Source organism: Piliocolobus tephrosceles, unplaced genomic scaffold, assembly GCF_002776525.5.
Source record: "Piliocolobus tephrosceles isolate RC106 unplaced genomic scaffold, ASM277652v3 unscaffolded_45807, whole genome shotgun sequence".
NCBI classification, from domain to species: Eukaryota; Metazoa; Chordata; class Mammalia; order Primates; family Cercopithecidae; genus Piliocolobus; species Piliocolobus tephrosceles.
Genome location: NW_022330762.1, coordinates 10763 through 35983, shown reverse-complemented (window position 1 = coordinate 35983; position 25221 = coordinate 10763). Strand labels below are relative to the sequence as shown.

General features: G+C 47.7%; 2 protein-coding genes across 12 annotated transcripts; one reads left to right on the top strand and one right to left on the bottom strand.

Annotated features, from left to right (window-relative positions):
- Positions 1 to 120: 120 nt before the first annotated feature.
- Positions 121 to 12166, top strand: LOC113219479 (zinc finger protein 789). 8 transcript variants are annotated; one of them, XM_026453815.2, is made up of 5 exons: positions 125 to 621; positions 3498 to 3624; positions 8279 to 8393; positions 8571 to 8684; positions 11045 to 12166. In XM_026453815.2, exons 3-5 carry the CDS (start codon positions 8378 to 8380, stop codon positions 12055 to 12057), a joined length of 1143 nt encoding a protein of 380 aa, XP_026309600.1. In that variant the 5' UTR covers positions 125 to 621; positions 3498 to 3624; positions 8279 to 8377; the 3' UTR covers positions 12058 to 12166. The 8 variants fall into 8 exon arrangements, 6 of the variants coding, with proteins under 6 accessions (XP_026309597.1, XP_026309600.1, XP_026309598.1 ...); XR_003309328.1 differs by lacking the exon at positions 8571 to 8684 and having other exon boundaries at positions 121 to 621; positions 11045 to 11169; XR_003309327.1 differs by lacking the exon at positions 11045 to 12166 and having other exon boundaries at positions 121 to 621; positions 8571 to 9087.
- Positions 11088 to 24246, bottom strand: LOC113219482 (zinc finger protein 394). 4 transcript variants are annotated; one of them, XM_023192053.3, is made up of 4 exons: positions 23529 to 24246; positions 22611 to 22737; positions 15052 to 15142; positions 11484 to 11532 (listed from the first exon to the last, which is right to left on the bottom strand). In XM_023192053.3, exons 1-4 carry the CDS (start codon positions 23982 to 23984, stop codon positions 11529 to 11531), a joined length of 678 nt encoding a protein of 225 aa, XP_023047821.1. In that variant the 5' UTR covers positions 23985 to 24246; the 3' UTR covers positions 11484 to 11528. The 4 variants fall into 4 exon arrangements, with proteins under 4 accessions (XP_026309595.1, XP_023047821.1, XP_026309594.1 ...); XM_026453810.2 differs by lacking the exon at positions 15052 to 15142 and having other exon boundaries at positions 11088 to 11532; XM_026453809.2 differs by lacking the exons at positions 11484 to 11532; positions 15052 to 15142 and adding an exon at positions 17646 to 19028.
- Between the last annotated feature and the right edge of the window lie 975 nt (positions 24247 to 25221).

The following is a 25221-nucleotide window of genomic DNA, read 5'->3' as shown; positions in this document are numbered from 1 at the left end:
GGCTCACTGCAAGCTCCGCCTCCCAGGTTCAAGCGATTCTCCTGCCTCAGCCTCCCGAGTAGCTGGGACTACAGACACATGCCACCACGCCCAGCTAATTTTTTGTATTTTAGTAGAGACGCGGTTTTACCATGTTGCCCAGCATGGTCTCCATCTCCCGACCTCGTGATCCACCTGCCTCGGCCTCCCAAAGTGTTGGGATTACAGGCGTGAGCCACCGCACCTGGCCACAGAGCTATTTTTATATGTGGTCTATCTGCTGTCCCTTTGTATATGAGTTGCTGAGGATGACATGTTCTAGGGAGAACGGGAGGGCAGGGCTGCAGTTTCCCTTGGAGAGAGCTTGGGAAATTGCTCTAGCCTCAGAAATTCATAGACTTACTGTAGTGGCTCATGTATTTCATCACATGTTCCAACACCAAACACAGGGACTTTGTATTAAGCTTTGTCTGTGGGCCCCATTGGTATTCCTGGTCCCAGATCTGCCAAGCAAGAGAGCTTCAAATTAGGGCTGGCCTTACTATCTTTTTTTTTCTTCTCCAGCTCAGCCTGACGCCCAGGATCCCACCCCTTGTCAAAGACCAGGCCGTGGAAGCCATGTTCCCACCAGCCAGGGGGAAGGTGAGCTGTGCCTCCCGCTCTGCTTCATCAGCATAGTCACTGCCACCAGCAGCTCCTTCCTCAGGTTGAGCCCTCTTGATCAATGCGGGGAGTTTTCCTTGTTAGACAGTGCGATGTAGAGAGCTTAGCCTCTGGAGTCACATGGGCTCCCTTCAGCAACTTACATAAACACTCTGGCTCCAGTTTTCTTTTCTATAAATTGGGTCAATGAGAGTGCCTATCACAGCAAGTTGTGAAGATTCAATGGCAAATGCCCTGTGAAGTCCTTTGCATAGTATCTGGTTACAGTTTAGCACTGTATTAAGTTGTCACTCTTATTACTGTAGTAGTTGCCCATTGTTTCTGTTCATGAGCATTATCGTGCCTCTACTGCTGTACACTCCAGGCGCTGTCTTCTGTGCTGGGAAATCAACGCTTATCTGTAGGAGATTACAGCCTGATTAGACAGATAGATGTGTAAGGAACTTCTCATAATAAATTCTGAACTATTCCTATGAAAGGGTATAGTGGAAGGTCAGTTATTGAATTTGTAGCATTATGGAGGGTGATTAGAAGAGACTGAGTTGTTTTGTCTTTTTTTGAGACAGCGTCTCACTCTGTCTCCCAAGCTGGAATGCAGTGGCATGATCATGGCTCATGGCACTCTTGACCTTCCCAGGCTGAGGTGATCCTCCCACCTCAGCCTCCCAAGTAACTAGAACCACAGGTACATGCCACCATGCCTGGTTAATTTTTGTATTTTTTATAGACAGGGTTTCACCATGTTGCCCAGGTTGTTCTTGAACTACTGGCTCAGGCCATCCACCAGCCTCGGCCTCCCAAAGTGCTGGGATTCCAGGCATGAGCCACTGTGCCCAGCTTAGAAGAGACTGAGTGTGAAAGAAAGTAGGGGCCGAGCCTGGTGGCTCATGCCTGGAATCCCAGCACTTTGGGAGGCTGAGGCGGGTGGATCACCTGAGGTCAGGAGTTTGAGACCTGCCTGGCCAACATATAGTGAAACCCCGTCTCTACTGAAAATATAAAAATTAGCTGGGTGTAGTGGTACATGCCTATAATCCCACCTACTTGGGAAGCTGGGGCAGGAGAATTGCTTGAACCCAGGAGGTGGAGGTTGCAGTGAGCTGAGATCGAGCCATTACACTCCAGCCTGGGCAACAAGAGCAAAACTCTGTTTCAAAAAAAAAAAAAAAAACCAAACAAACAAAAGAAATGGAACTTTTAAGCAACATTTGGGGCCCACCTGTCAACGTACAGGTCCTAGCTGTTGATGGGGTTCTTAGAAACTGCAACTTTAAGGGAAACTGTATATCAAAACCATTTTTTTTCCCCATCAGTGTTACAGTGAAACAAAGTTATTCCAAGACCTGCTGCTGTACATACTTTTGGTAAAAATCAGTTTCCAAGAACCTATTGCGGATGTTAAGAGAGGAGTTACCTTGCCGCGGTGACTCTGGGAGATGAAGCCATTTTATTCCCATGCTTGTTAACCTTGTGCAGGTGCGGGAATGCAGGTGGCTGAGTAGGTTAGATTGAGGACATTGCAGCACAGCTCTGGTAAAAGAGTGACATTCTGGATGATGGTGAGAAAGGGCCTGCAACCATAGCAGTGGAACTCAGGTTTGATAGGCAGGAAAGAAAGTCCGTATAATTTGGGAGGTTCTGGTGTCTGCCCGCGGAGGGGAGCTACGTGAAGCTTCTCAGGATGGGGGTGGGCATTTCCTGTTACCACTTACAGGACAGCGAACATTTGCTGTTTCCCTGCACACATCCCCGCTGAACCCACGCAGTGTCTTGTGAGAGCAGGGAGCGTGTAGACAGCCACTGGGCCCCTCTGCGCCGAGGGCTGCAGTGATGTGGGAGTGAGAGTGTGGCAGCTTCGGTGCTCAGCCCACTGGAGGGGGACAGTCACTTGCAGAGGTCATGTCCCCTGTGCCCACTGTGCCGTGTCCACTGTTGCCCCCTCTGGATATGCTACCCAGGCGTCTGTGCCTTGGTCTGTACCTTTTATATTCTCCAGCAGCGGGCTCCCCTGGTCTCCGGCATCTGCTTGGCTTGTGGCAATGGGATGAAGAGGGTTGGAGGACGGGGAACAGGGTTCCAGAGGTCTGGGGGAAACTGAGGTTGGGTTTCTCTTCCCACGGCTCCCTCCCCACCAGGCTGTGGGATGGGTGTGGTGCATCCTCTTCGGCCCCAGCTGCAGTCTTGCTCCCCTTCCACTAGCCTTCTGGGCTCCAGCACCCCTCCCCACCTTACCCGTTCAGACCTAGCAGGCCCTGATTCCCCAGGGTGGCCAGCACCTGTGAGCTTCCACATTTCTTGTTCATGTTCGTTGAGACTATTCATCCCTTTGTCAATAGTCTGCACATTAACCAATCCCCCAGTGACCTCATCTCTTTCGTCAGGAAGCTGGGGCAGAAGCAATAGGTTATTTTTATAGAGCAGGGGTCAGCACACTACCCTCGACCTCTTGGTAAAGTTTCCCTGAAACACAGCTGTGCCCATTCGCTTACTTGTCCATGGCTGCTTTTGAGTCCAACACAAAAGCTGTTACTCAAATTGTTGATTTGCTGTTCCTCAAATCAACAGCAGATTTGAGGAACTGGAACAGAGACCAGAGGGCCTGAAAAGCCTAAAATATTTACCATCTGGCCCTTTAGAGATTAAGTATGTTGACCCCATGGTATGGAAGCCAGCACATGGGTTGCTGGCCTGAGGGCCATCAGGCCTGAAAGGAGCCCTAAGTCTATTCCTTATGAATTGGGTGCCCTTGGCCTACATACTTTACCTCCCAAACTTCGGTTTCCTCACCTGTGGAATAATCATTGCGCGTAAGTTATTGTAAGAATTGCAGTTACCTTTATCAGCTACTTTTCCAGGAGCTGCTCTCGTTTGAGGATGTGGCGATGTACTTCACCAGAGAGGAGTGGGGCCACCTCGACTGGGGTCAGAAGGACCTCTACCGAGATGTGATGCTGGAGAACTACAGGAACATGGTCTTGCTGGGTAGGACATGGCTTGAAGATTGAGCTTTGTCTGTGTTCTGAGTGTCTGTGCAAGCCCTTAGTCCCTTATCTGCAATTCCAGAATCAGAAAAAGTGCTGAAAATGGAAAGTTTTTTTCATAACTTGTGTGGCTACAAGCCCTGACCAGACATCACCACAGTGAAACCTGACTTCATCCCATAGGAAACCATTTATTGTCTTTATTTTTCCAAGTTGGTGTGCATATCTGTATACCCAACTTCAGAAATAACAGTGTAGGCCGGGTGTGGTGGCTCACGCCTGTAATCCCAGCACTTTGGGATTCTGAGGCAGGTGGATCACCTGAGGTCAGTAGTTCGATACCAGCCTGGCCAATATGGTAAAACCCATCTCTACTTAAGATACGAAAATTAGCTGGTTGTGGTGGTGCACGCTTGTAGTCCCAGTTACTTGGGAGGCTGAGGCAGGAGAATCGCTTGAACCTGGGAGGGAGAGGTTGCATTGAGCCGAGATCATGCCGGTGCATTCCAGCCTGGGCGACAGAGTGAGACTCATCCCAAAACTAAACAACAACAAAAATAACAGTGTTTGAGGGCACCACTCCAAACCCCACTGGGGATGATATGTTATGTAAAATATTTACACCAGGTCACCTTTCTGAAATTGGTAAAATTCTGACTCCTGAAACACATCTGGTCCTAAGAGTTTCACATAAGGGACTGGGGACGGTGAATAGTCGTGTTGTGTTAGGGCTCAGACAGAGACACTTCGTGCATTCTTCACTCTCACCCCATGTTCCTCATCTGTAAGACCTCCAGGAGTTGAGAATTATGGTAGATTGACATTCCGAAGGCTCACTTCTTATGCTCTTGAAAGTCTTTTTCTTTCTTTTCTCTGGAAATGGGTAACTTCTTGGTGTGTAGCATTAGTGGGTGCTCAGGAAATGATTTTAAACCAACTTCATTTCTGAACCTTCACTGCTTCCATCTTTTCAGGAGCCTACCCTGTCCTATTCCACTGTAGTCTCCTACTGTGGGAATTGCCTTGCTAAATGGTTTTCTTTCTGGGGCCACATGTTTAACCCCTGCACTGACACTCTTAGCACAGAGTCTTGACCACCTCTTGTGGGATCGTCCACCCACCTCTGGATTTCTATAATTTTAATTTTTCCTTTAAAAGCATTACAAGGCTAGGTGCGGTGGCTCATGCCTGTAATCCCAGCATTTTGGGAGGCCAAGACGGGCGGATGATGATGTCAGGAGATCGAGACCATCCTGGCTAATACGGTGAAACCCCGTCTTTACTAAAAATACAAAAAATTAGCCGGGCATGGTGGCGGGCGCCTGTAGTCCCAGCTACTCGGGAGGCTGAGGCAGGAGAATGGTGTGAACCTGGGAGGCAGAGCTTGCAGTGAGCCAAGATCATGCCACTGAACTCCAGCCTGGGCGACAGAGCAAGACTCTGTCTCAAAAAAAAAAAAAAGGCATTACAAGAGCATACATAAGTACATGGAAGGCATAGAAAAGGAGGAGGGGAAGAGTAAAGTGTTCATGAGTAACACTGTTAATATTTTGGAAGATTTCCTTCCAGTCTTTTTTTCCTATGCCTTTACAAAAGTAGCTGAACGTAGTCTATGTGTAATCCTGTAATCTGTTTTAAACTTAACATTATTGTATCAGTGTTTCCCCACAGAATCAGTAAACGAGCATAATATAATTCCATTGTATGATCCATGATACTATTTCATTGTTTTCCCATGTGGGGACATTCAGCTTGGCTTTGTTTTTGTTCGTTGGTTTGCTTGTGTATTTATAATGTTTGAATAGATGTTTCTTTTTTTTTTTTTTTTGTTGAGGCGGAGTCTCGCTCTGTCGCCCGGGCTGGAGTACTGTGGCCAGATCTCAGCTCACTGCAAGCTCTGCCTCCCGGGTTCACGCCATTCTCCTGCCTCAGCCTCCCGAGTAGCTGGGACTACAGGCGCCCGCCACCTCACCCGGCTAGTTTTTTGTATTTTTTAGTAGAGACGGGGTTTCACCGTGTGTTAGCCAGAATGGTCTCGATCTCCTGACCTCGTGATCCGCCCGTCTCGGCCTCCCAAAGTGCTGGGATTACAGGCTTGAGCCACCGCACCCGGCCTGAATAGATGTTTCTAAGTATAAATCTTTATATGAATTTTTGATCATTTCCCAAGATACTTTCCCAAAATCAGAATTTTGAAGTTAAATGAGATAGCACTTTAATCTTTATTGATTACTGAATGATTCTTCAACAAAATTTGTACTGCTTTGCATATCCAATAGTAACATTTGAGAGTGCGTCTTTTTTTTTTTTTTTTTTTTGTCTGAGACGGAGTTTCGCTATTGTTGCCCAGGCTGGAGTGCAACGGCACGATCTTGACTCACCGCATCCTCCACCTCCCAGGTTCAAGTAATTCTCCTGCCTCAGACTCCCTAGTAGCTGAGATTACAGGCATGTGCCACCATGAATGGCTAATTTTGTATTTTTAGTAGAGACAGGGTTTCTCCATGTTGGTCAGGCAGATCTCGAACTCCCAACCTAAGGTGATCCACCTGCCTCGGCCTCCCAAAGTGCTGGGATTACAGGCGTGAGCCACCGTGCCCAGCCTTTTTTTTTTTTTGAGACAGAGTTTCACTACTGTTGCCCCTGTGGGAGTACAATGCTGCGATCTCTGCTCACCACACCTCCGCCTCCCGGGTTCAAGTGATGCTCCTGCCTCAGCCTCCTGAGTAGCTGGGATTATAGGCATGCCCCACCACACCTGGCTAATTTTGTATTTTTAGTAGAGATGGGGTTTCTCCATGTTGGTCAGGCTGGTCTCGAACTCCCGACCTCAGGTGATCCGCCCACCTCAGCCTCCCAAAGTGCTGGTATTACAGGCGTGAGCCACCATGCCTGGCTGAGAGTGCTTTTTTACTAAATCCCTGCCCTCTTTTATGGATTTTACTAGTTCTAAAAATAATTTTGATCACAGAAATTTTGGAAAATACATCAGTACATAGAGTAGATAATAAAAATCACCTGCAGACCTACCTTCCAGAAATAACTCTTGTTATTAACATTTCGGTTTACTTTTCCCCAGTCCGTCTTTGTCTATTACAGGGCAAGGATCCCTTATCCAAAATGCTGGTGACCAAAAGTGTCTGGATTTCGGATTTTTTTTGGATTTGGAGTACTCACATATATGTAATAAGATAATTTGAGGACCTGACCCAAGTATAAACAGGAAATTCACTTATGTTTCATATACACCTTAGACACATATCTTAAAGGTCCTTTTATCTTTCCCTGGAGAAGGCTGAATTAACTGTGTGTTGTGCACCTGTGTTTTGACTGCCACTGGTCACGTGAGGTCAGGTGTGGCGGTCTCCACTTCTGTCAGGTTAGTACTTAAAAAGTTTCAGATTTGGGAGCATTTTGGATTAGGGATGCTCAAACTGTATTAATTACACACACGTACATAACACACACACTACATAGTTTTTTAAAACAAAATTTGGGGCCAGGCATGGTGGCTCAAGCCTGTAATCCCAGCACTTTGGGAGGGAGGCTGAGGCATGCAGATCACCTGAGGTCGGGAGTTCGAGACCAACCTGAGCAACATGGAGAAACCCTGTCTCTACTAAAAACACAAAATTAGCCGGGCATGGTGGCACATGCCTGTAATCCCAACTATTCCGGAGGCTGAGGCAGGAGAATTGCTTGAACCCGGGAGGCAGAGGTTGTGGTGAGCTGAGATTGTGCCATTGCACTCCAGCCTGGGCAACAATATCAAAGCTCCGTCTCAGAAAAAAAAAATTTGGATCATGCTATATGTGAGTTTTGTATTCTGCTTTAAAATATATAGGCAGCATTTTTCTATTTTAATAAATAGTTGGGATGGGCGTGGTGGCTCATGCTTGTAATCCCAGCTCTTTGGGAGGCCGAGGCAGGCAGATCACTTGAGTTCAGGAGTTCGAGACCAGCTTGGCCAAAATGGTGAAATCTCATACCTACTAAAAATGCAAAAATTAGCTGGGCATGGTGGCCACGTGCCTGTAATTCCAGCTACTTGGGAGGCTGAGGCAGGAGAATCACTTGAACCTGGGAGGCGGAGGTAGCAGTGAACAGAGATGGCACAAGTGCACTCCAGCCTGGGTGATGAGAGTGAAACTCTGTCTCAAAAAAAAAAAAAAAAAAAAAAAACAAAACTTAGCCAGGTGGGGGCGACAGAGCACAGACTCCGTCTCAAAATAAATAAATAAATTTATAAATAAATAAACACATAGTTGGGTAAGTACAGTGGCTCAAGCCTGTAATCCCAGCACTTTGGGAGGCCGAGGCGGGTGGATCACCTGAGGTCAGGAGTTTGAGACCAGCCTGGTCAACATGGTGAAACCTGTCTCTACTAAAAATACAAAAATTAGCTGGGCACGGTGGTGGGTGCCTGTAGTTCCAGCTGCTTGGGAGCTGAAGCAGTGTAATTACTTGATCCTGGGAGACAGAGGTTGCAGTGAGCCGAGATTGTCACTCCAGCCTGGGTTACAGAGCAAGACTCCATCTCAAAAATAAAAAAAATAAACAATTGAATACAAGGATTTTTAATATCTGCCTAATACTTATGCCTTCACTGCATTAATGTGCTACGCTTGATTTAATTGTTCCCTTTTGATATTCAGTTTATTTCCAGTTTGACGCTGCAATCCCACTGTGCTGAACGTCTCTGGCACATTCATCTTGGTTGCAATTGTACTTTAGGCTATATTTCTAAGAGTGAAATGACCACAGCCAAAGGTATGAACATTGTTCAGGCTTTCAATAAAGACTGCCAGATATTTACAAAGATTGTGCCAATCTCTATTCTCACCAGCCCTTCTGATTATTGTCCTTATCTCTGCCTGCCACTGAGCCCCCGGGCCATGTCTCTGTAACTCACTAACGGCCACATCCCATTTACTTCCCCGTGAGTAGGATTTCAGTTTCCCAAACCTGAGGTGATCTGTCAGCTGGAGAACTGGGACGAGCAGTGGATCCTGGATCTACCGAGAGCTGGGAGTAGGAAGGCTTCCGGTAGTGCTTGCCCAGGTGGGTGAGGAAGAGACCCAGGCGAGTGGAATCAGGAAGAGGAAGGGAAGGCACGTTAGTGAAGCCCCTTCTGTGTGCCAGACGCAGAGCCAGGTGCTGGGCATCTATTATCCCACTTCTTCATCGCTGCTGCCCTGTGAGGTGGGAGGAAGATCGGCATCCCCACTTCCCAGATGAAGAGACTAAGATTAAGAAATCTTGGCCGGGCGTGATGGCTCACGCCTGTTATCCTAGCACTTTGGGAGGCCAAGTCGGGTGGAATACCTGAGGCCCGGAGTTAACCAGCCTGGCCAACGTGGTGAAACCGCGTCTTTACTGAAAATACAAAATTTAGCCAGGCGTAGTGGTATGTGCCTGTAATCCCAGCTACCTGGGAGGCTGAGGCAGGAGAATTGCCAGAACCTGGGAGGCAGAGGCTGCAGTGAGCCGAGATCGCGCCACTGAACTCCAGCCTGAGTGACAGAGCAAGACTCTGTCTCAAAAAAAAAAAAAAAAACAACTCACACAGGCCTGGTATGGGGGCTCACACCGGTAATCCCAGCACTTTGGGAAGTAGAGGCAGGAGGATCACTTGAGCCCAGGCGTTCAGGATCAGCCTGGGCAACATGGTGAAAACCCATCTCTACAAAAATACAAATTTAAGCGGGGTGTGGTGGCGCATGCGTGTAGTCCCAGCTAATCAGGAGGCTGAGGTGCAAGGACCGCTTGAGGCTGGGAGGCAGAGGTTGCAGTGAGCTGAGATTACATGACTGTACTCCAGCCTGGGTGACAGAGCAAGACTCTCAAAAAAGAACTCACAGTTGGGAGGTGGACAGTGGGGTTTGACTTCAAGTCTAGAACATTCATCCTCTCTCTCCTGCAGGAAAAAGCGCTGCTCGGACACAGCTGCTCTAGTGTTTTCTAAGTAACAGCTCTCAGGGCATCCTAGATGCCCCTTGATTCCACCCTCATTACTTGTCCTCTCTCTGTGCTGCCTCTTGTTCCCTTGCTTTGTTTTGTTTCCATATTACTCCCGTATTTCCTGACATATCTGCATTTTTCTACTTACTGTGTCCTGATGCAGCTCCTCCTGTTTTTCACATCCAAGGTTTCTCCATGGCACTACTGATATTTTGGGCTGATGAATTCTCTGGGGGCGGGATGGGGGCATGTCCTGTGCATTTTAGGATGTTAAGTAGCAGCCCTGGCCTGCACCCACTAGATGCCATTTGAACCTCCCCAGGTGTGACAACCAGAAATGTCTCCAGACATCGTCTGAACCTTGCTCACCCCTAGTTGAGACCCATTGCTCTAGTCAGTTGGTTTTTGTCCCTATTTCCCTCTGGTTCCTTTTCTGTTCTATCCTACACTTGGTCCATTTTTAAGCAGATGTTTCACCTAGAGTTATTAAAAACTTGTATCTAGGCCGGGTACAGTGGCTCACACCTGTAATCCCAGCACTTTTGGAGACCGAGATGGGCAGATCGCTTGAGGCCAGGAGTTTGAGACCCACCTGGCCAACATGGGGAAACCCCATCTCTAATAAAAATAAAAAAATTAGCCGGGCGTGGTGGTGCGTGCCTGTAATCCCAGCTACTCGGGAGGCTGAGGCAGGAGAATCTCTTGAACCCAGGAAGTGGAGGTTGCAATGAGTTGAGATCATGCCACTGCACTCCGGCCTAGGCATGTCTCAAACAAAAAGCATGTATCTTGAAGCATAACATGCTACCTCTTTGACATTTATTTGGTACCACTCAGTGCCAAACTTACTAGAGTAAGTTGTTTTTCTGATAATGGTGATGGGCTCTGCTCTCACATTCTCTGGCATACACACTCCTGTGCATTTTTAGTGAGTTTGTTGGTGCCGAGAGCTCTTTTTGTTATGACAGTGAAGAGTCCAGTGAAATTCAGAATTTTGGGCTGGGTGCAGTGGTTCACGCCTGTAATCCCAGCACTTTGGGAGGCTGAGGCAGGTGGATCACCTGAGGTCAGGAGTTTGAGACCAGCCTGACCAACATGGTGAAACCCCATCTCTACTAATACAAAAATTAGCTGAGTATGGTGGGCTGGCATCTGTAATCCCAGCTACTCGGGAGGCTGAGGCCGGGGAATAATTTGAACCTGGGAAGTGGAGGTTGCAGTGAGTTGAGATTGCGCCACTGCACTCTAGCCTGGGCGACAGAGCGAGACTCCGTCTCAAAAAAAAAGAAAAGAAAAGAAAAGAAAAATTCAGAATTTTGGCCTCTTGAGTCTGACAATGTAAACAAGAGATCACTTTTTAGCTTCATTTGATTGTCCTAGAGCCCTAACAGTTGGCTTCTCTTCCTTTTTTTCTTCTGCAATGGATAGGTCATTTACATCTTTTCTTGTTATTTGGCTAGGTTCTGAAGCCAGACACAAGATGAAAAAGCTAACTCCAAAACAGAAGTTTTCTGAAGATTTAGAGTCATATAAGGTATCAGTGGTAATGCAGGAATCGGCTGAGAAACTTTCAGAAAAGTTACATAAGTGTAAAGAATTTGTGGACAGTTGCAGGCTTACTTTCCCTACTAGTGGCGATGAATACAGCAGGGGCTTCCTTCAAAACCTTAACCTTATTCAAGATGAGAATGTGCAAACCAGGTGGAAGCAGGGCAGATATGATGAGGATGACAAACCCCTCAATCAAAGATCTTTTCTTTTGGGGCACGAGCAAATTCTCACAAGAGCAAAGTCTTACGAATGCAGTGAATGTGGAAAAGTCATTAGGCGTAAGGCATGGTTTGATCAACATCAAAGAATTCATTTCTTAGAGAATCCCTTTGAATGTAAGGTATGTGGGCAAGCCTTCAGACAGCGGTCAGCTCTTACGGTCCACAAACAGTGTCACCTGCAAAACAAGCCATACAGATGTCATGACTGTGGAAAGTGTTTTCGGCAGCTCGCGTATCTTGTTGAACATAAGAGGATTCATACCAAAGAAAAACCCTATAAATGTAGCGAATGTGAAAAAACCTTTAGTCAGAATTCAACCCTTATTCGACATCAGGTGATCCACAGTGGAGAAAAACGCCATAAATGCCTTGAGTGTGGAAAAGCCTTTGGCCGGCATTCAACCCTTCTATGTCATCAACAGATACACAGCAAACCGAACACCCATAAATGCAGTGAATGTGGACAGTCCTTTGGTCGGAATGTGGATCTCATTCAGCATCAAAGAATCCATACAAAGGAGGAATTCTTTCAATGTGGAGAATGTGGGAAAACGTTTAGTTTTAAGAGGAATCTTTTTCGACATCAGGTCATTCACACCGGAAGCCAACCCTACCAATGTGTCATATGTGGAAAATCTTTCAAGTGGCACACAAGCTTTATTAAGCACCAGGGCACTCACAAAGGACAGATATCCACGTGATATTAACTGGAAGGCAGTCACTGAAGGACTAGAACTTAACCTCTACTTCAAGTGTGTATCACATGATTGTTTTCATGAAAAGCAATAAATGTAACAGAGGGTTTTTCTATGGGGGCCCTCTTTTTGTGGCCAATCTGCTGCCCTAGTGAAGAAACACTTCAAAGGAAATGTTAGCCTGGGCAACATAGTGAGATCCCGTCTCTACAAAAAACAAAAAAGCCAGGTGTGGTGGCTCACACCTCCAGTCCCAGCTACTGAGAAGGCTGAGGTGGGAGGATCGCTTTAGCCCAGGAGTTCAAGGCTGCAGTGAGCCATGATGTGTCACTGTACTCCAGCCTGGGTGACAGAGCGAGGCTGTCTCGAGAAAAGTTTACTAGGCTGTTGTGTTCACTCTTTTGCACCCTCTATGCCCTCATCCCCTCCAGCCTTGTTAAGGCAGAAGGGAGCCACAGAAGCTTTGCCCTGTGGTCACCAGGCTGGGGACCATTGAATGGGTTGTGAATAATTGAAGGACTGAAGAATGGGCCAGGTGCGGTGGCTCACGCCTGTAATCCCAGCACTTTGGGAGGCTGAGAATGGAGAATCACTTGAGGTCAAGAGTTCAAGACCAGCCTAGCCAACATGGAGAAATCCCGTCTCTACTGAAAATAGAAAAATTAGCTGGCCATGGTGGCATGTGCCTGTAGTTCCAACTACTTGGGAGGCTGAGGCAGGAGAGTTGCTTGGACCTGGGAGGCAGAGGTTGCAGTCAGCTGAGAACACACCACTGCACTCCAGCCTGGACAACAGAGTGAGACTCCATCTCAAAAAAAAAAAAAAAAAGATTGAAGAATGCCTTTCCTGTATTATATACAACTATGACCTGCTAATGTACAGACTTAAAAAAACAACAACAAAAAAAACTAAGGGCTACTCACTAGTAACTAGTGAGGTATGAAGAACTGCTAAAAGTTGCCTATAATCAGGCCAGGCGTGGTGGCTCACACCTGTAATCCCAGCACTTTGGGAGACCAAAGCAGGTGGATCATGAGGTCAAGAGTTCAAGACCAGCCTAGCCAAGATGGTGAAACCCCATCTCTAATAAAAATACAAAAATTAGCCAGGCACAGTGGCAGGCACCTATAATCCCAGCTACTTGGGAGGCTGAGGCAGGAGAATCACTTGAACCCGGGAGGCGGAAGTTGCAGTGACCCGATATTGCGTCACTGCACTCTAGCCTGGGAGACAGAACAAGACTCCGTCTCAAAAAAAAACAGTTGCCTGTAATCTAAAATGAATGTGTTAGTAGATTCCGGAAAGAGCTAAAAGTCAGTATTTGTAATAGGTGCTGTGGGCCCTGCCAAAGTCCCTCTGGCCTTACTTACACCTTCTGTGGGCGTCATCTGACTGTGTCTGCACCTTGTGGCCTGCGGGCAAAAAGGACATCCTGGGAGCAGCTGTCAACCAATCATTGATGGGCATTTGATAAACACCAAATTCTGTATCTCCCCATGTGTGGAAAACTCTGAAGCATGTGTTTTAGTTTCCAGAGGTTCCCCAGGAATTGCACACAGGCACTCACCATGGTAGCTCCCTCATTGGGTGACTTCCCTTCTCTGTCTTCCACCTTCCCTAACGGTGTTGCAACCTCTCCCCAACAAATAAACTCCTTGTATTCAAAAAGTGTCAATTATGGTCTCTGAGGAGCCATATCCCCTCTGTTTTCACAGTTATTCTAAGCACATTTTGACATTCAGTTTAAATAGGTTGAGCTGAGTGTATTCTCCCTAGAGCTCAACAATATAAGAGATCCACTTAAATTATTTTGATATCCCAAACATCATCCTATGTCTGTATTAAATATTGATCTAATTTGCCGGGCGTGGTGGTGGATGCCTGTAATTCCAGCTACTTGGGAGGCTGAGACAGGAGAATCGCTTGAACCGGGGCGGTGGAGGTTGCTGTGAGCCAAGATCGCACCACTGCATTCTAGCCTGGGTGACAGAGTGAGACCCTGTGTCAAAAAAAAAAAAAAAAACTGCTCTCAGGCCAGGTGCAGTGGGTCACACCTGTGATTCCCCAACACTTTGGGATGCTAAGGCGGATGGATCACTTCAATCCAGGAGTTTGAGACCAGCCTGGCCAACATGGCAAAACCTCATCTTTTTTTTTTTGAGATGGAGTCTCGTTCTGTCGCCCAGGCTGGAGTGCAGTGGTGTGATCTCGGCTCACTGCAACCTCTGCCTCCTGGGTTCAAGCGATTCTCCTGCTTCAGCCTCCCGAGTAGCTGGGACAACAGGCACCCGTCACCATGCCCAGCTAATTTTTGTATTTTCAGTAGAGATGGGGTTTCACCATGTTGGCCAGGCTATTCTTGAACACCTGACCTCGTGATCTGCCAGCCTCAGCCTACCAGTGTTGGACTTACAGGCGTGAGCTACTGCACCCAGTCTCTCTTATACTTTTAAAGTACAAAAATTAGCTGGGTGTGGTGGTTGTGTGCCTGTAGTCTCAGCTGCGTGGGAGGCTGAGGTGGAAGGATCGCTTAAACCCAGGAAGTTGAGGCTGCAAGTGAGCTGAGATCATGCCACTGCACTCCAGACTGGGCGACAAAGTGAGACCTTGTTTTTTTTTTTAATTAATTTCTTTAAAAAAAGATAGTTTGTATTTACAATTTTCTCCAATGACCAGGCATTCAGGCACTTGTCACTCAGATTAATCCTCATGTATAAAGAAGGTACAAACAGGAGAGAACTGTAATTCACTGAGTATTCATATCCAAAATGCAGCCATCCTGAGATGGCTTCAGACTTAGAGGGAGGTGTAGATGGTGTCCAGGCCAGACACCCTTCAGTTTCCAGACAGTTCCTAGAGCAAGAGAAGCCACCATTACCTACACCCAGACTAGACCCAGGGTTCTGCCCTGTGTTTTTCAGAGGCCGGTAGTGCCCTGACTGCTGCTTCCTGATGATATTCTTTCAAGCAGAGGCCTCTATTACATGTGCCCCAGCTCACCTGCATCGGGAGAGAGTGGTCTCCTGACCGTGATGGTGGGAGCCCTTAGTGGAACTGAGCAGACACCCCCTTCCCTTCATTTTCACAGGACCTGGAAAGGACAAGCACACTTGCTCTACTGGAGATGATTTTTAGGTTCTATTTTATTCATTTCTGCATGAAATACTCAAAATTTGTATAAGCCTTGTGATATCATGATAAATATATATTTGGTCTTCATCCTCAGTGACTAGCAGAGAGCTCCCACAACCTTGGAGAATTCCTGAGGGATAAGGGTGCCAAAAGCATCTTTTAATATTTGGTCTTTTGATGCTTGTTCCTGACATGGAGCTACTAAACCCACTGGAATTTCCTTAGTGATGCATGTCTTTGTTCTAATAAAGGCAACTCTTGGATTCCCGATGGGTTCAACTTGGGGGCTGGTCACCGGAAAGACCAAAGCATGATTAGCAACTTGGAAGCCAAGGCGGGTGGATCACGGTCAGGAGATAAGAGACTATCTTGGCCAACATGGTGAAACCCTGTCTCTACTACACTACAAAAAGTTAGCTGGACATGGTGGCGAGTGCCTGTAATCCCAGCTACTCGGGAGGCTGAGGCAGGAGAATGGCGTGAACCTGGGAGGCAGAGCTTGCAGTGAGCTGAGATCCGGCCACTGCACTCCAGCCTGGACGACAGAGAGAGAGACTGTCTCAAAAAAAAATAAAAAAAAGAAGGCGGCGGCTGGGCGCGGTGGCTCAAGCCTGTAATCCCAGTACTTTGGGAGGCCGAGACGGGCGGATCATGAGGTCAGGAGATTGAGACCATCCTGGCTAACACGGTAAAACCCCGTCTCTACTGAAAAATACAAAAAATTAGCCGGGTGTGGTGGTGGGTGCCTGTAGTCCCAGCTACGTGGAACGCTGAGGCAGGAGAATGGTGTGAACCCAGGAGGCAGAGCTTGCAGTGAGCCAAGATCTCGCCACTGCACTCCAGCCTGGGCGACAGTGCGAGACTCTGTCTCAAAAAAAAAAAAAAAAAATTGGAACTTCCAGTTCAAGGAGAATTGCTTGAACCCAGGAGGTGGAGGTTGCAGTGAGCGAAGATCATGCCACTGTACTCCAGCCTGGGCCACAGAAGTAGACTGTCTTAAAAAAAAAAAAAAAAGAAATCCACTTTGGGAGACAAGGCAGGCGGATCCCCTGAGGTCAGGAGTTTGAGACCAGCCTGGCCAACACGGTGAAATCTCGTCTCTACTAAAAATACAAAAATTAACTGGGTGCAGTGGCAGGTGCCTGTAATCCCAGTTACTCGGGAGGCTGAGGCAGGAGAATCGCTTGAACCTGGGAGGTGGAGGTTGCAGTGAGCCAATATCATGCCACTGCACTCCAGCCTGGGTGACAGAGCAAGAATCCGTCTCAAAAAAAAAAAAAAAGAAAAAAGAAATCAGTAAGTCAAAAAACTGAACTCCTAGGCCCCTAGAATGGGAAAGAGGGACTATGCAAAATTAGGTTTTCTGCAAAGTGAAAAATAAGAGTGCTTCTTGTGAGCACGGAGCTTTACCAGGTCTTCTGGGGATTATGAAGTCGTGGAAACCCTCTCTACCGTCTAAGGACAAAGGCAAATTTTAAATGACTAAAATACATTCTTAGAGAAGTATTAATAACTGTAGTGAGGAAGACTTGGTTCAAAAGTGAATAAAGAGGCCGGGCATGGTGGCTCATGCGTGTAATCCCAGCACTTTGGAAGACTGAGGCGGGCAGATTGCCTGAGCTCAGGAGTTCACTAGCAGCCTAGGCAACATGGTGAAACCCCATCTCTACTAAAATACAAAAAATTGGCCGGGCGTGGCATGGTGCACCTGCAGTCCCAGGTACTTGGAAGGCTGAGGCAGGTGAAGTGCGTGAACCCAGGAGGTGGAAGTTGCAGTGAGCTGAGATCATGCCACTGTACTCCAGCCTGGGTGACAGAGCAAGACTCCATCTCAAAACAAACAAACAAACAAACAAACAAAAAAAAAACAAAGTAAATAAAGGTAGGCTGGGTGTGGTGGCTCGTGTCTGTAATTCCAGCACTTTGGGAGGCTGAGGCAGGAGGATTCCTTGAGCCTAGGAGGTTTAGACCAGCCTGGGCAACATAGCAAGACCCTATTAAAAAAAAAAACAAAAAACAGCTGGGTGTGGTGGTGTGCCTGTGGTCCTAGCTACTCAGGAGGTTAAGACAAGAGGATCACTTGAGCCCAGGCTGAGGCCACAGTGAGCCATGATTGCACCACTGAGCTCCAGCCGGGGGGATACGATGAGACCCAATCTCAGAAATAAACACATAAATAAAGGTCGAACGCAGATGACAAGGACAGAACCCTGTTACATGTTGGCCTCACTCTTATCATCAGAAGTCTCTTACCCGGCACCAGCTCACATTTCAGAAGGCCCCTTACTTCCTCATTCCTCACTCACTGAAACTATCAGTCTGTAATGAGGCTCAGGACAGACTGAACCTATCTTGTAGGAGATCCTCAAGGAAGATCCATAATTGACTGATATACTCCAAATGGCAAGGAATGTGGTTCTGGACAGGAAAAGAAACAGGCCAAGTCACACAGAAACATATCAAAATGATAGCACTTTATTTATTTCTTTTTTGAGATGGAGTCTTGTTCTGTTGCCCAGGCTGGAGTGCAGTGGCATGATCTCAGCTCACTGCAACCTCCGCCTGCTGGGTTCAAGTGATTCTCCTGCCTCAGCCTCCTGAATAGCTGGGATTACAGGTACACACCACCACACCCAGCTCATTTTTGTATTTTTAGTAGAGATGGGTTTTACCATGTTGGCCAGGCTGGTTTCAAACTCCTGATCTCAAATGATCTGCCTGCCTTGGCCTCCCAAAGTACTGGAATTACAGGCGTGAGCCACCGCGCCCAGCCGACAGCACTTTATTTTGATGAATTCTTTGGTGTCGGATAAGGTGTGTACTTTGTCTAAATCTTTCCCCACATTCGAGACATTTGTAAGGCTTTTCTCCAGTGTGAATTCTCTGGTGTTTAATGAGGGTTGCACTCTGATTGAAGCGTTTCCCACAGACGGAACATCCATATGGCTTCTCCCCAGTGTGGATTCTCTGGTGTTTAAAGAGGTCGGAGCGCTGTTTGAAGCTTTTCTCGCATTCTTCACACTTATAGGGTCTCTCCCCTTTATGTAGTCTCTGATGTCTAAAAAGGTTGGAAATATGACAGATTTCCCCGCATTCCTCACATTTAAAATGTTTGTCTCTACTGTGGGTACTTTGATGACGATTTAGGTGTGAATTCTGCCTGAAGCGCTCCCCACATTTCAGACAGGTGTATGGCTTCTCACCTGTGTGTGTCCTCTGGTGCTTGGTCAGGGCAGCGCTCTGGCTGAAGCTTTTCCCACATTCTTGGCAGCCATAGGGTTTCTCACCTGTGTGGATTCTCTGGTGTCTAAAGAGGTCAGAGCGTTGTTTGAAACTCTTCCCACAGTTACCACATTTATAAGGTCTTTCTTCACGGAGCTGCCTCTGGGTCTCAAAAAGGTTGGAATGATGGAAACTGTCTCCACCGTCAGACTTGTGAGGTTTCAGCACGTGCCACGTCACCATGTGGAAACTCTGCTTGCACTTGTTCCCGTGTTCCTCACCGTCTGTGGGCCTCTCTGCTTTTGGAATGTGCTGACCCAGAACAAGGTTGGAGCGTCTGGCACTGTTGTGCAGCTCATTATTTTTAGACTCTTCCCCTTCTATGGAACCATTCTTGTTGACATCTGAGATGCTGTTGCATTCTTCTGCTTCAGGAGAATTTTCAAGTTTCAGGGGGAAGGGGTTTCTGGACTGCTTTTCCACGTTGTCCTCATGGGTACTGCCACACTTAGACAACAGGGGGCGCTTCCCCTGGATCGTTTCTTGTAGTCGCCCCTGTGGCTCCGCTTCTAAAATTTCCTGCATTGGAATCAACTCTTTGTTCTCAGCTCTGCTTTCCAAACCTGAAACATGAAAATACAAATTCCTGCCATTGCATTTCTGTGTAACACTGAAATAAGCAAGTGCTGGCAGAATGTTAAATCTTCAAATCCCTTTTACTTTTTATTTTAACTAATTAATTTATTTTTTGAGACGGAGTCTTGCTTTGTCACCAGGCTGGAGTGTAGTGGCCTGATCTCAGTTCACTGCAACCTCTGCCTCCTGAGTTCAAGTGATTCTCCTGCCTCAGCCTCCAGAGTAGCTGGGGTTACAGGCATACACCAGCACATCCAGCTAATTTTTATATTTTTAGTAGAGATAGGGTTTCAGCATGTTGGCCAGGATGGTCTCTATCTCTTGACCTCATGATCTGCTTGCCTTGGCCTCCCTATTTATTTATTTTGAGACGCAGTCTCACTCTGTCGCTATTTATTTTGAGACAGAGTCTCATTCTGTTGCCCAGGCTGGAGTACAGTGGCGCGATCTCAACTCACTGCAACCTCTGCCGCCCGGGTTCAAGTGATTCTCCTGCCTCAGCCTCCCAAGTAGCGGGGATTACAGGTGCCAATTTTGCTAGTTTTAGTAGAGACAGGGTTTCACCATCTTGGCCAGGCTGGTCTTGAACTTCTGACCTCGTGATCCACCTGCCTTGGCCTCCCAAAGTTCTGGGATTACAGGCGTGAGCCACAGCACCCAGTTTATATTTTATTTTATCTTATCGTATCTTATTGTATTTTTGAGATGGAGTCTCACTGTGTTGGCCAGGCTGGAGTGCAGTGGCGTGATCTCTGCTCACTGCAACCTCTGCCTCCCACGTTCAAGTGATTCTCCTGCCTCAGCCTCCCGAGTAGCTGGGATTACAGGTGCCCACCATCGTGCCCAGCTAATTTTTTTGTAGTTTTAGTGGAGACAGGGTTTCACCATCTTGGTCAGGATGGTCTCAAACTCCTCTGACCTTGTGATCCACCCACCTTGGCCTTGCAAGGTGTTGCAATTACAGGAGTGAGTCACCGCACCCAGCTATTTTATTTTTTTTGTGATGGAGTTTCACTCATTGCCAAGGCTGGAGTGCAGTGGCATGATCTTTGCTCACTGCAACCTCCACCTCCCAGGTTCAAGCAATTCCCCTGCCTCAGCCTCGAGAGTAGCTGGGATTACAGGCACGTGCCACCACACCCGGCTAACTTTTGTATTTTTAGTAGAGATGGGGTTTTACCATCTTGGTCAGGCTGGTCTCAAACTCCTGACCTCAGGTGATCCACCTGGCCTTGGCCTCCCAAAGTGTTGGGATTACTGGCGTGAGCCACTGAGCCCAGCCTATTTTTTATTTTTTTGAGACAGAGTCTCACTCTGTCACCCAGGTTGGAGTGCAGTGGCATGATCTCGAATCACTGCAACCTCCACCTCCCAGGTTGAAGCGATTCTCCTGCCTCAGCTTTCTGAGTAGCTGGAATTACAGGTGCCTATTAACTGGTGTGGCTAATTTTTGTATTTTTAGTAAAGATGGGGTTTTACCATGTTGGCCAGGCTGGTCTCAAACTCCTGACCTCAAGTGATTCGCCTGCCTCCGCCTCCCAAAGTGCTAGGGTTACATGTGTGAGCCACCTTGGCCTCCCAAAGTTGTGGGATTACAGGTATGAGTCACCACACCTGGCACAAGGGAGCAATTTGAGCAAAGCTCTGAAGCTTTGCTTCCTACAGAGCTAGAGTAGAATATTTCAGGCAGAGCGGTCACATAGCACAAAGACCAGGAGGCAGAGGGGCTTGGCATATTTTGGAGCAGCAAGGCAGTGTGGCCAGAGTGGGTGAGGGGCAGCGGAAGGGATGGGTGGGTAAGCAGGGTACCAGGGCCCCTGCGCATCAGGCATCACAGGCCCGACTAATTTTTTGCATTTCTAGTAGAGACGGCGTTTTACTATGTTGGCCAAGTGGGTTTTGAACTCCCGACCTTGTGATCCACCCGCCTCGGCTTCCCAAAGTGCTGAGATTACAGGCGTGAGCTATCATACCTGGCCAAAATGTATTGCTATTTTTTTAATAAAAAAAATTTTTTTAAAAGAGATGGGGTCTCGCTGTGTTGCCCATGCTGGTCTTGAGCTCCTGGCCTCAAACAAGCCTCCCATCTGGGCCTCCCAAAGTGCTAGAATTACAGGTGAGAATCACTGTGCCCAGCCAACAGCAAATGTTGACGAGAATGTGGAGAAAGAAAAATTCTCAATATTGCTGGTGGTGTATACATTAGTTATGAGCTCTTTGGAGAGTAAGATGAACATACAGTTGTCTCCTCTTCTCTGTGGGGACACATTCCAAGACCCCCAGTGATGCCTGAAATTGTGTATAGTACCAAAGCCTCTCTCTCTATATATATGTTTTTTCTTATACATACATCCCTTTAATCAAGTTTAATTCATAAATTAGGTACATTAAGAGATTAACAGTAACTATCAATTATAACAATATACTTAACTAGGTTTGGTGGCTCACACCTGTAATCCCAGCACTTTGGGAAGCTGAGGCAGGAGGATCACCTGAGGTCAGGAGTTCAAGACCAGTCTGGTCAACATGGTGAAACCCTGTCTCTACTAAAAATACAAAATTAGCTGAGCATGGTGGGGCATGTCTGTAATTCCGGCTACTCAGGAGACAGAGGCAGGAGAATTGCTTGGCTTGGGAGGCAGAGGTTGCAATGAGCTGAGACCACACCACTGCACTCACTCCCCCGGGGCAACGAGACAAAAACTCCATCTCAGGAAAACCCCCAAAACCAAAGACAAAAAATGAAAAACAAATGCTATGCTGTAAGAAGAGTCATGTGAATGTGGTCTCTGTCTTAGAATATCTGGTTGTACTGCGTACTATGGGTAAGTGAAACCACAGAAAGCAAAACCAGGAAGGGGGGACTACGGCCTGTCTCTAGGCATATTCTCTTCAAAAACTCCAACATAGGAACAAATACACAAAAATACCCAAGAATATACAAGAATGTTCGGTGCAATGCTGGAATAGTTAAAACTTAAGACACCTAGATGTCCATCAACAGAAATGGATAGAATTCTGGAGTATCTGGACAGTGAAACAGGTAGAGCTCCACGCATCAACATGAGTAAATCTCAAAAATGTAATGTTGAGTTAAAAAAAAGCCATACAGTAATGATATACAGCGTGGAGCTACGTGTCTATGTAGAGACAATATAAGACATGCATGGAATTCATAAACACAACAGTCAGCTTACTGGCTACCTCTGGAGAAGGATAGAGGGGAAGGGTTTCCAGGAGGCTATGTGGGGGCCTCACCTCCAGCTGTAACATATTTCTCTGGCAATATGGCCAAGTATTAAGATCGGATAAACTTGGGTGGTGGACACAGGGGATGGTCATTATCTATTTTTTTTAATAGTTTTCTATATGTATAAAACATTAAAAACGAACCAAAGTAAAAAGCTGAACCTAGCACCCAGCAGTACATAGGCTCCTGCCTGGGTTACAGAAGACACCTGAAGGCTCTCAGCCCAAGTCTGGGAATGGCATAATGGCTCAGGGATGGTAATGGACCAGCCCTTCACAAATCACACACCACAATAAACCAGCAGAGCAACAGCACTCACTAGGGGGAACTGTGCTCCCGGAATCCTTCTGTGCACTCTCTCTGCGGAAGTCCCTCCGTGCTGGGTCCAGGCGCTCCCACTCCTCCCAGGTTAGAGACACAGCCATGTCCTCGAAAGTCGCCATCCCCTGGGAACAACACAAGAGCCCAATTCAGTACCTGCTGTCCCTATACAGCACTACCACTCTTCTTGAGTCTTGTACTGACCAGGGAGTTTGGAGAGATCAGAGATAGAGGCTGACATTCTCTTGTAATCCTGAAAAGCCTTGCTGTGGACTATTTACACTCATTTTGGGGGTAGGTAAGAGCAAAATATTTCTTTAACTTGTATCACTGTGATGTATGGGAATTAAAAGTATACAGGACCGGGCGCGGTGGCTCATACCTGTAATCCCAGCACTTTGGGAGGCCAAGGCGGGCGGATCACCTGAGGTCAGGAGATCGAGACCAGCCTGGCCAACACGGTGAAACCCCATCTCTACTAAAAATACAAAAATTAGCCGGGCGTGGTAGCGGGCGCCTGTAATCCCAGCTACTCGGGAGGATGAGGCAGGAGAATCGCTTAAACCCGGGAGTCAGAGGTTGCAGTGAGGCGAGATCGCGCCACTGCACTCCAGCCTGGGAGACAAGACTGAAACTCTACCTCAAACAACAACAACAACAAAAAAGAAAAAAAAGAAAAAGAAAAAAAAAAGAAGAAAGAAAACCAGTAATCCGTGTTGGCTTTATGCTGAGGTCTATAAAGTCATCTCCTGGATGGATCTGTCACCAGGATCGATGTGGCCTGCGGAAAGGAAGTCCATACACACCCCAGCGTTCACACGAAATGTAATAAGGAAGTAACTTCCGAAACGCAGAGCACCCCATACACGCCTATTTTCCACACTCCCACCTCCAGAATGGGTCTTTCGCTTCTCACCTGAGGTGAGGTTCCATCGAGCGCTCGCTGCAGAGCCCGCACCACGGCCACTGCCTCCTCCCCGTTCTCCGGGCAGTGCTCTCGCACCCAGGCTTGGAGTTCCTCGGGCAGGATGGTGAGGAACTGCTCCAGCACCAGCAGCTCCAGGATCTGCTCCTTGGAGAGCAGCTCAGGCCTCAGCCACCGACGACAGAGTTCTCGAAGCCGGCTCAGCGCCTCTTCCGGTCCAGCCACCTCCTGGTAACGCAGTTGCCTAAAGTGCAGTCGAGAAGTTTCGGGATCTGGCCAAGCCCCTGGATAGCCGAGCTCCCAACTTCCGGGTGAGTCTTCCTCCACTTTCACTGGCAAAAGTCCGTCGCGTTGGGACGGCGCCGCGTCCTTGGACCTCGCAGCCATCACCCAGGGTCCCAACTCGGCGTCACTGCCGCGTCTCTGGGCGGTCAAGCTGGAATTCATCTTTCTCCGGCATGTGCTGCCCTTCCTGGAGTCTTCCTTTCAGGTGAAGAAAGAGCAAACCCAAGGAACTCATCAGCCCTCAAACCCTCCGGTCCCAAACACCGTGCCCCACCACACCAGGCCCCTTTCCCACACTTCTTCCTTTCCTCAGCTTTGCGCCTACAGCTCGCTCAGTCCACTCACCGAAAACATCCCGTGCCGGAAGTGCGTCACCGACGCCCTGCAGCACCCTTCCGTGCATTTCCGGGGCCTCTCTAGGCGTCTGATGGGGTGAGGTGCATCTCGCTGGTTTATCGTCCGAGCCCCGCCCGACGCGGTGGGTCTTGACGATTTCCTGCAGCCCAGGGAAATACGGGCGTCCCAGCCGGTGGCCGAGCTCCGGCAAGGGCGGGAACCTTCAGGATTAAATAGACAGAGTCTCGCTCTGTCTCCCAGGGTGGACTGTAGTGGCGCGATTTCTGCTCACTGCAACTTCTGTCTCCCGGGTTCAAGCACTTCTCCAGCCTCAGCCTCTCAAGTATCTAGGACTACAGGTGCGCGCGAACACGCCCAGCTTTATTAATTTTTTTGTAGCGACGGGGTTTCACTATATTGCCCAGGTTGGACAAAGTTTTTTGTTTTTTCTTTTTTGAAACGGACTCTCGCTGTGTCGCCAAGCTGTCTTAGCCTCCTCAGCCCCTTGGACTACAGGCGCCCCACCCTGCCTGGCTAATTTTGGTATTTTTAGTAGAGACGGGGTTTCACCCTGTTGGTCAGGCTGGTCTCGATCTCCTGACCTTGTGATCCGCCTGCCCTGGCTTCCCAAAGTGCTGGGATTACAGGCGTTAGCCACTGCACCCGGTTAGAAAAAGTTTTTTTTTGTTGTTTTGTTTTGTTTTTTAGACTAAGTGCTTCCATGTACATCAGATATTAACGACTTTGATCCTAACAAAGATGAGGAAATTGAGGCTCAAAGATGTGTCCTGGCCTGGCTCAGTGGCTTATGCCTGTAATCCCAGCATTTTGGGAGGCCGAGGGGGAGAGATCGCTTGAAGTCAGGAATTGGAGACCCCCATATATACAAAAAAATAAAAAATTAGCTGCGTGTGGTGGCGCGCATCTGTAGTCCCAGTGAGAGGGGAAGCCAGTTGGACTTCCTGGGTGGAGTGGGGACTTGGCCTTTTCTGTCTTACAAGAGGTTTGTAAAAATGCACCAATCAGCGCTCTGTAGCTAGCAAGAGGTTTGTAAAATGCACCA

Coding starts and splice junctions, on each gene's coding strand:
- LOC113219479 (XM_026453812.1), top strand. CDS start 394: ATGTATTTCATCACATGTTCCAACACCAAACACAGGGACTTTGTATTA. Junction 622..3,497: donor TCCCACCAGCCAGGGGGAAG/GTGAGCTGTGCC, acceptor CTACTTTTCCAG/GAGCTGCTCTCGTTTGAGGA. Junction 3,625..8,570: donor CAGGAACATGGTCTTGCTGG/GTAGGACATGGC, acceptor CCCCGTGAGTAG/GATTTCAGTTTCCCAAACCT.
- LOC113219482 (XM_026453809.2), bottom strand. CDS start 23,984: ATGAATTCCAGCTTGACCGCCCAGAGACGCGGCAGTGACGCCGAGTTG. Junction 22,738..23,528: donor TCGATGGAACCTCACCTCAG/GTGAGAAGCGAA, acceptor TGTTGTTCCCAG/GGGATGGCGACTTTCGAGGA. Junction 19,029..22,610: donor CGGGAGCACAGTTCCCCCTA/GTGAGTGCTGTT, acceptor TTCATGTTTCAG/GTTTGGAAAGCAGAGCTGAG.